This window comes from Myiozetetes cayanensis, unplaced genomic scaffold (assembly GCF_022539395.1).
Source record: "Myiozetetes cayanensis isolate MyiCay16 unplaced genomic scaffold, myiCay2020 scf327, whole genome shotgun sequence".
NCBI lineage: Eukaryota > Metazoa > Chordata > Aves > Passeriformes > Tyrannidae > Myiozetetes > Myiozetetes cayanensis.
The window spans coordinates 16,572-24,056 of record NW_026087552.1 but is presented as its reverse complement, the minus strand read 5'-3'; the positions used below and the strand labels follow the sequence as shown (position 1 = coordinate 24,056).

General features: G+C 67.0%; 1 protein-coding gene across 1 annotated transcript; it reads left to right on the top strand.

The window, feature by feature from the left end:
- The first annotated feature begins 1,050 nt into the window (after nt 1-1,050).
- On the top strand, nt 1,051-7,346 carry EML3 (EMAP like 3). Its single transcript, XM_050327236.1, is given in 21 exon segments — nt 1,051-1,069; nt 1,609-1,635; nt 1,709-1,832; nt 2,457-2,606; nt 2,977-3,046; nt 3,403-3,515; nt 3,586-3,682; nt 3,758-3,892; nt 4,264-4,382; nt 4,426-4,600; nt 4,876-5,001; nt 5,076-5,207; nt 5,349-5,382; nt 5,385-5,415; nt 5,609-5,652; nt 5,655-5,696; nt 5,965-6,062; nt 6,148-6,235; nt 6,503-6,601; nt 6,683-6,813; nt 7,064-7,346. Coding segments are annotated over 19 exon segments (1,938 nt in total). The 5' UTR covers nt 1,051-1,069; nt 1,609-1,635; nt 1,709-1,725; the 3' UTR covers nt 7,211-7,346.
- The last annotated feature ends 139 nt before the right edge of the window (nt 7,347-7,485 follow it).

The window sequence follows — 7,485 nt, the reverse complement described above, 5'->3', positions numbered from 1 at the left end:
TCCCCCTGTGCCCCCCGCGCCGGCGTCCCTGGAACCCGCGACCCCGACTCGCCCCTGCGCCCTCGGGCCGGCCCCGCGGGAACCCCGCAAGGAGCTGTGAGGAGGGGGGCACCGGGGGTCGATAGGGGGCGATGGGGGATTAGGAGGGTCTGGAGGAGCTGGGACTGGGAGGGGTCTGGGTCCATCTTAGGGGCCCCCAAATCACCCCCTGTGAGCAGTGGGGGCAGCGAGGAGGGGGCTGGAGGGGAGGTTATGGGGACTCTGGGGGCTGGGGGTGAGGGCGGTGTCGGGGTTTGGGGGATTTGGGGGCGGGGAGAGGTTGGGGCTGTCACCCCTTCACTGATGGTGTCCCCCATCTCCCCCCACACCCTCCCCTGTGCCCTCCCAAATTCCCCTGTACCTCTCCATCCCCAAATCCTACCCTGTGCCCCCTCAAACCCTCCCCCGTGCCCCCCAAACCCTGAAACCCCCTGTGCCCCCCAGCCTGCGCCGCCACAGCTCCTCCGGGCCCCCAGCCCCCGGCAGCGCCTGAGCCGCAAGCGGCCTCGTCAGCAAACCTGTTACAGGGGAGCCCCGAGAGGTGGGACCCCCAAAACCCCCAAAGACCCCCCCAAAACCCCCAAACTTCTTACAGGGGAGCCCCTGAGAGGTGGGACCCCAAAACCCCCAAAGACCCCCCAAAACCCCCAAACCTGTTACAGGGGAGCCCCGAGAGGTGGGACCCCAAAACCACCCCAAAACCGCCCCAAACCCCCCAAACCTGTTACAGGGGAGCCCCGAGAGGTGGGACCCCCAAACCACCCCAAAACCCCCCAAAACCCCCAAACCTGTTACAGGGGAGCCCCCGAGAGGTGGGACCCCAAAACCTCCCCAGCTCCCCCTCGCACCCCACCCCTGTCCTTGCCCCCCCATCCCTTCTGCCCCAAGAAATGGGGACCCCTTCTGCACCCCAACCCCCATATCCTCCCAACCCCACCCAGAACCCCAAAATCCTCCTCAGCACTCCCAAATCCCCCCAACCCTCTGACTCCTCTCCCGCAGCCGCCGAAGGAGCCGACCCTGAGCCCAGGTGGGGGTCGGGTTTGGGGGTTTTGGGGGCATTTTGGGGTCATGTTGGGGTTCAGGGTTTTTTTTTGGGGGGGGCATTCAGGATGTTGATTTGGGGGGCTGTTTTGGGGTGCAGGGAGGTGTTTTTCAGGGCAAGGGGGCTTTTGGGGAGTCCTTTGGGGGTTCAGGTGTTCGCTCTGGGGGCTCAGGGCGGGTTGGTTTTGGGGTCTCAGGGGGTCATTTTGGGGTTCAGGTGTTCGTTCTGGGGCTCAGGGGCGGGTTGGTTTTGGGGTCTCAGGGGGTCATTTTGGGGGTTCAGGTGTTCATGGGGGTTGGTTTTGGGGTCTCAGGGGGTCATTTTGGGGTCCCTTTTCATTTTTGGGGGTGCAGAGAGGGGTTATTTTTGGGGAGGGGGTGTTTTGGGGTATTTTTGGGGTCCAGCTGTTTATTCTGAGGGTGCAGAGAGGGGTTATTTTTGGGGGGGGGGGGGTTGAGGGGTATTTTCGGGGGGTCCAGCCGTTCCTTTCAGGGGTGTCACACCCTCCCCTCCCTCCCCCCCAGGGTCTCGCCGTGGGAACTACAACCTGGGTGAGGCTCGGGGGGGCCCGGCCGGCCCGGGGGGGTGCTGGGGTTTTGGGGTGACCCCCGGGCCCCCCCACAGAGGGGGTGTCGGTGAAGATGTTCCTGCGGGGCCGCCCCATCACCATGTACGTGCCCTCGGGGCTGGGCCCCGTCGGGGGGCTCCGGGCAGAGCTGCCCCCCGAGCGCCTGCAGCTCGACTGGGTGTATCCTCAGCTGGGGGGGCAAAAACGGGGGGGGGACACAGAACCTGGGGGTCCCAAAACCGGGGAGGGCCCCAAAACCTGGGGGTCCCAACCCCCGGGAGGGCCCCAAAACCTGGGGGGTCCCAGAGACCCTGGGAGGGCCCCAAAACCTGGGGGGTCCCAGAAACCCTGGGAGGGCCCAGCCCTGTCCCCATCCCCAGCCCTCTCTGGGGGTCCCAGCCCTACATGTGTCCCCCTCCCCCTTCCCAAAATCTGGGGTTTCCCTTCCCTCCCTTTGGGTCCCCATCTCTTTCCTGGGTCCCCTTTTAGGGATCCCTGGCCCTCCTTGGGAGTCCCCAGCCCTGTTTTGGGGTTTTCAGCCCTCCCTGGGGGTTCCCAGCCCTGTCCCCAGCCCTTTTTGGGGTCCTCAGCCCTCCCTGGGGGTTCCCAGCCCTGTCCCCAGCCCTTTTTGGGGTCCTCAGCCCTGTCCCCAGCCCTTTTTGGGAGTCCCCAGCCCTCTCTGGGGTCCTGCCTTGGGGGTCCCCATCCCTTCCCGCCCACCCCAGCCCCCGTTCCTCTCCCCACCCCGATGCTCCCAGTGCCCCCCAGTGCTCCCAGTGCCCCCAGTTGGCCTTGACGGCGCAGTTACGGGTACCGGGGCCGGGACTCGCGCTCCAACCTGCACGTGCTGGGCTCGGGGGAGCTCGTTTACTTCATCGCCTGCGTGGTGGTGCTGCTGCAGCTGCCGGCCCGGAGGCAGCGGCACTACCTGAGGCACAGCGACTGTGTGCGATGGTGAGACCCCCGGGAGACCCCCTGAGAGACCCCCTGAACCCCTCTGAACCCCCTGAGAGACCCCCTGAGCCCCCAAACATCCCCTACCTGAGGCACAGCGACTGTGTGCGATGGTGAGACCCCCGAGAGACCCCCTGAGAGACCCCTGAACCCCCTGAGAGACCCCCTGAACACCCTGAGAGACCCCCTGAACACCCCTGAGCCCCCTGAACCCCCTGAGAGACCCCCTGAGCCCCCTGAACCCCCTGAGAGACCCCTGAACCCCCCTGACCCCCAAACATCCCCTACCTGAGGCACAGCGACTGTGTCAGACGGTGAAAACCCCTGAAAATGAGGGGTACCCCCCTCAGAGACCCCCCTGTCCCCCCAGCCTGGCCGTCCATCCCGACCGTCTCCGCGTGGCCACGGGACAGGCGGCCGGAGTCGACAAGGACGGGAAGGTGGGAACCCCCTGGGACCCCCCCAGGACCCTTCTGGGACCCCCCCAGGGACAAGGACAGGGTGGGACCCCCTGGGAGCCTTGGGAATGGGATGGGGACAAGGACGGGGTGGGATGTGACCCCCTGGGACCCCCCCAGGAGCCCCCAGGGAATGGGAGGGTGACAGGGATGGGGTGGGATGTGACCCCCTGGGACCCCCCCAGGGAATGGGAGGGTGACAGGGATGGGGTGGGATGTGACCCCTAGGACCCCCAGGGCCCCCCCTGGGGACCAGCCCCGGCTGGGCCGGGTCCGTGTGTGTCCCCCCAGTGACGTGGGACCCCTGTGCCCCCCTGTGCCCCCCCGTGCCCCCCCAGCCCCTGCAGCCCATCGTGCACATCTGGGACTCGGCCACGCTCCTGACGCTGCAGCAGATCGGCCTCGGCACCTTCGAGCCGGGCGTGGGGTCCTCGCCTCTCCACGGCCGTGAGTGCCCCCCAGACCCCCAGCACTCCCTGGGACCCCCTGAGCCCACCCAGACTCCCCTCGCCCCTCCCCAGGACCAGGGCGCGTCTCCTGTGCGTGGTGGACGATTCCAACGAGCACATGATGTCGGTGTGGGACTGCGCCCGCGGCACCAAACAGGCCGAGGTCAAGGTGAGGGGACCCTAAACCCCCTGGGGTGGCCTCCTGACCCCCACCACGTGACCAGAGCTCCCCGCTGTCCCCCAGAGCACCAACGAGTCGGTGCTGACGGTGGAGTTCAACCCCCTGGACAGCAGCAGCATCATCACCAGCGGCAAATCCCACGTCTACTTCTGGACCTGGAGCGGGAACACCCTGACCAAGAAACAGGGCATTTTTGGGGTGGGTGGGGGGCCTTGTGGGGTGTGCAACAGGATTTTGGGGGGTGGAGATAATTTGGGGAGTCATTTTGGGGTTCAGGCGTTTCATTTTGGGATTTTTAAGGGGTTGTTTTGGGGTTCCAGGGGGTTTGTTTTGGGGGCTTAGATTTTTTGTGTTGGGGTTTTAAGGGGTTTATTTTGGGGGTTTAGGTTTTTTTTGTTGGGGTTTTAAGGGGGTGTTTGAGGGGTTCAGGGAATTGTTTTGGGGTTTCAGGAGATTGTTTTGGGGGTCTCAGGGGGATTGTTTTGGGGGTTCCAGGGGGGCATTCTGGGGTCTCAGGGGGATCATTTCGGAGCTCCAGGTGCCGAGCTCTCTGTCCCACCCACCCCCAGAAATACAAGAAGCCCAAGTTCATCCAGTGCTTCATCTTTGACGCCGCCGGTGATGTCCTGACGGGGGACTCTGAGGGGAACATCCTCACCTGGACCCGCACCCGGCCAAGGGGGCAAAGGTGGGGCTGGGGGCCGCAGGGGGCTCGGGGGCCGGGGGGGCAGCAGGGGCTCACCCTGGGCTGCAGAGTCCTACCAGATCGGGCAGCAGACGCGGGCACACGAGGGCAGCGTCTTCGCGCTGTGCCGGCGCCGCGACGGCTCCGTCCTGAGCGGAGGGGGGAAGGACCGGAGGGTGCTGAGCTGGAGCCCGACGCTCACCCTGCTGCACGAGGTCGAGGTGGGGACCTGCACCCCGAAACCCTGCCCTGGGGCCCCCAGATCCTCCCTTGGGACCCTAAAAACGCCCCTTGGAACCCCAAAATCCTCCCTTGGTGCCCCCAGAAGTGCCCCAGAACCCTCTCTCAGTGCCCCAAACCCCCCCCCTCAGTGCCCCAGAACCTCTCCCCCCTCGGTGCCCCAGAACCCCCTCGGTGCCCCAAATGCCCCTCCGGGGAGGTGTTGGGGTCCCCCCGGCTCGGAGGGGTCACCAGCAGGGGGTTTGGGGTCCCCCAGCTGCCCGAGCGCTTCGGGGCCGTGCGGACGATCGCCGAGGGGCCCGGGGACGAGCTGCTGGTTGGGACCACCCGCAACGCCCTCTTACAGGGCACGCTGAGCTCGGGCTTCACCCCCATCGTCCAGGTGGGCCTGGGGGAAGCGGGGAGGGGTTCTGGGTGTGGGAAGGGGGCTCTGACACCCCCCTCTGCCTCCCCCAGGGCCATACGGACGAGGTTTGGGGTCTGGCCACCCACCCCAGCTCCTGCCGCTTCCTCACCTGCGGCCACGACCGGCAGCTGTGCCTGTGGGACGGCAGCGAGCACGCGCTGGCCTGGAGCCTGGCCCTCGAGGTGGGACCCCCAGGGCGGGGCGGGGGGTCTCGAGGGAGGCCCTGGCTGAGGGGGTTTGGGGGGCCTGGGGGAGGGGGTCCCTGGTGGCCCCAGGGGTCTCGTTCCGCCCCCCCATCCCCAGCCTGACCCCCTGACCCCCAGGACACCGGGCTCTGCGCTGACTTCCACCCCGGGGGCAGGTGGTGGCCGTGGGGCTGCTCACGGGGCGGTGAGTGAGGGGGACACATGGGGGACACGGGGGATGGTGCCTCAGCCCTGTGGTCCCTATGTCCTCCTCCCCATCCCCATGTCCCCCATTCCCTGAGTGGCCCCATTCCCCCTCTGCACCCCCATGTCCCTGTGTCCCCCCATGTCCCCATTCCCCGAGTGCCCCCATTCCCCTCTGTCCCTGTGTCCCCCAGGTGGCTGGTTCTGGACACGGCGTCCCAGCAAACCCTGGCCGGGGCTCCGACGGGAACGAGCAGCTCTCGGTCGTTCGGTTCTCCCCCGGTGAGAGACCCCAGACCCACCCCTGCCTCCAACCCCCTCCCTGTCCCCACTGTTTGGGGTGTCCCTGTGTCTCCCCTCAACACCCCCATCCCCCTCCCCTGTCCCCAAACCCATCCCTGTCCCCACACTGGTGGGGGTCCTCAGCCCACCCTTCCACTTCCCCAGTTCCCCAGTTGTGGGGTCCCCGTGTTCTTCCTCCCTCTGGGGTCCCCTGCACTGTGGGGTCCTCCCCGTGCTCCCCCAACCCCCGTGTGTGCCCCACCCCAAGATGGGACCTTCCTGGCCATCGGTTCCCACGACAACTTCATCTACATCTACTCCGTGTCCGAGGGGGGCCGCAAGTACAGCCGCTTCGGGCGCTGCACGGTGAGACTGGGGGGTTTGGGGGTCCCGAGGGTCCCTGCGGCCCCCCGACCCCCTCCCTACCCCCTGCCCTCCCTGTGCCCCCCAGGGCCACTCCAGTTTCATCACCCACCTGGACTGGTCCAAGGACGGGCGGTTCATCATGTCCAACTCGGGGGACTACGAGATCCTCTACTGTGAGTTTGGGGGGCTGGGGGACACCCCCTTGTCCTCCTGGGACCCCTCTGACCCTGCTGGGACCCCCTGGGCTGGGGGGCACTGGGGAGGGGCTGCAGGACACCCCCTTGTCCTCCTGGGACCCCTCTGACCCTGCTGGGGACCCCCTGCCCCTCCCTGCCCTGGGATTTCGGGGGGTGGTCTCCTCGCCCCCCCCATGGATTTTGGGGGTTCTCACCGCCCCCCCCTGGATTTTGGGGGGTGTCACCGCCCCCAACACCCCCCAGGGGACGTTGCTGGGGGCTGTAAATTGCTCCGGAACCGCTTCGAGAGCCGGGACCGGGAATGGGCGTCCTACACGTGTGTGCTGGGATTCCACGTGTTCGGTGGGTCTGTGGGGCCGCAGGGGGGATGGGGGGCTGTGTGGGGGTCCCCCTGACCCCCCTCCCTCCTCCCATCCCCCCCAGGGGTGTGGCCCGACGGCTCCGACGGCACCGACATCAACTCCCTGTGCCGCTCCCACGGCGAGCGCGTCGTGGCCGTGGCCGACGATTTCTGCAAAGTGCACTTGTTCCAGTACCCCTGCGCCCGCCCCAAGGTGTGTGCGTGGGTGTGAGCACACGTGTGGACACGTATGTGTGTGTGTGTGTGAGCACACGTGTGCGTGTGAACATGTATGGATGTGCGTGAACACGTGTGTGTGTGAGCACACGTGTGCATGAACACGCGCCCAGCCGTGTCCCGCTCGCACAGGCCCCAGGCCACGTGTGGGAGTGTGAACACGTGTGATCATGTACGAACACGTATGAACACGTATGAACACGTATGTGACCCTCGTGTCCCCGCAGGCTCCCAGTCACGTGTACGGGGGCCACGGCAGCCACGTGACCAACGTGCGGTTCACCCACGACGACGGGCACCTCGTGTCCCTGGGGGGCAAGGACACCAGCGTGTTCCAGTGGCGGGTGCTGGGGGGCGACCCCGACCCGCGCTGAGCGACCCCCGCCCCCTCCTCCTCCTCCTCCTGCCCTTCCTCGCTGCTTCCTCTTCCCCTTCCCCTGCCCGGGACCAAAGGGGGGGCGTTTCCCCCCCCCCGATTTCGCTGCACTGTGAGAGGCACCAATAAAGCCTTTGGGGTCAGGGCCGGGCCCCGCCGCTTCCTCCGCCGCGGGAACTGGAGCCGGGACCGGGAACCGGGAACTGCGCCGGGAAACGGGAGCGGGAATGGGGAACGGGACCGAGAAGGGGAGTGGGAATGGGAACGGGGAAC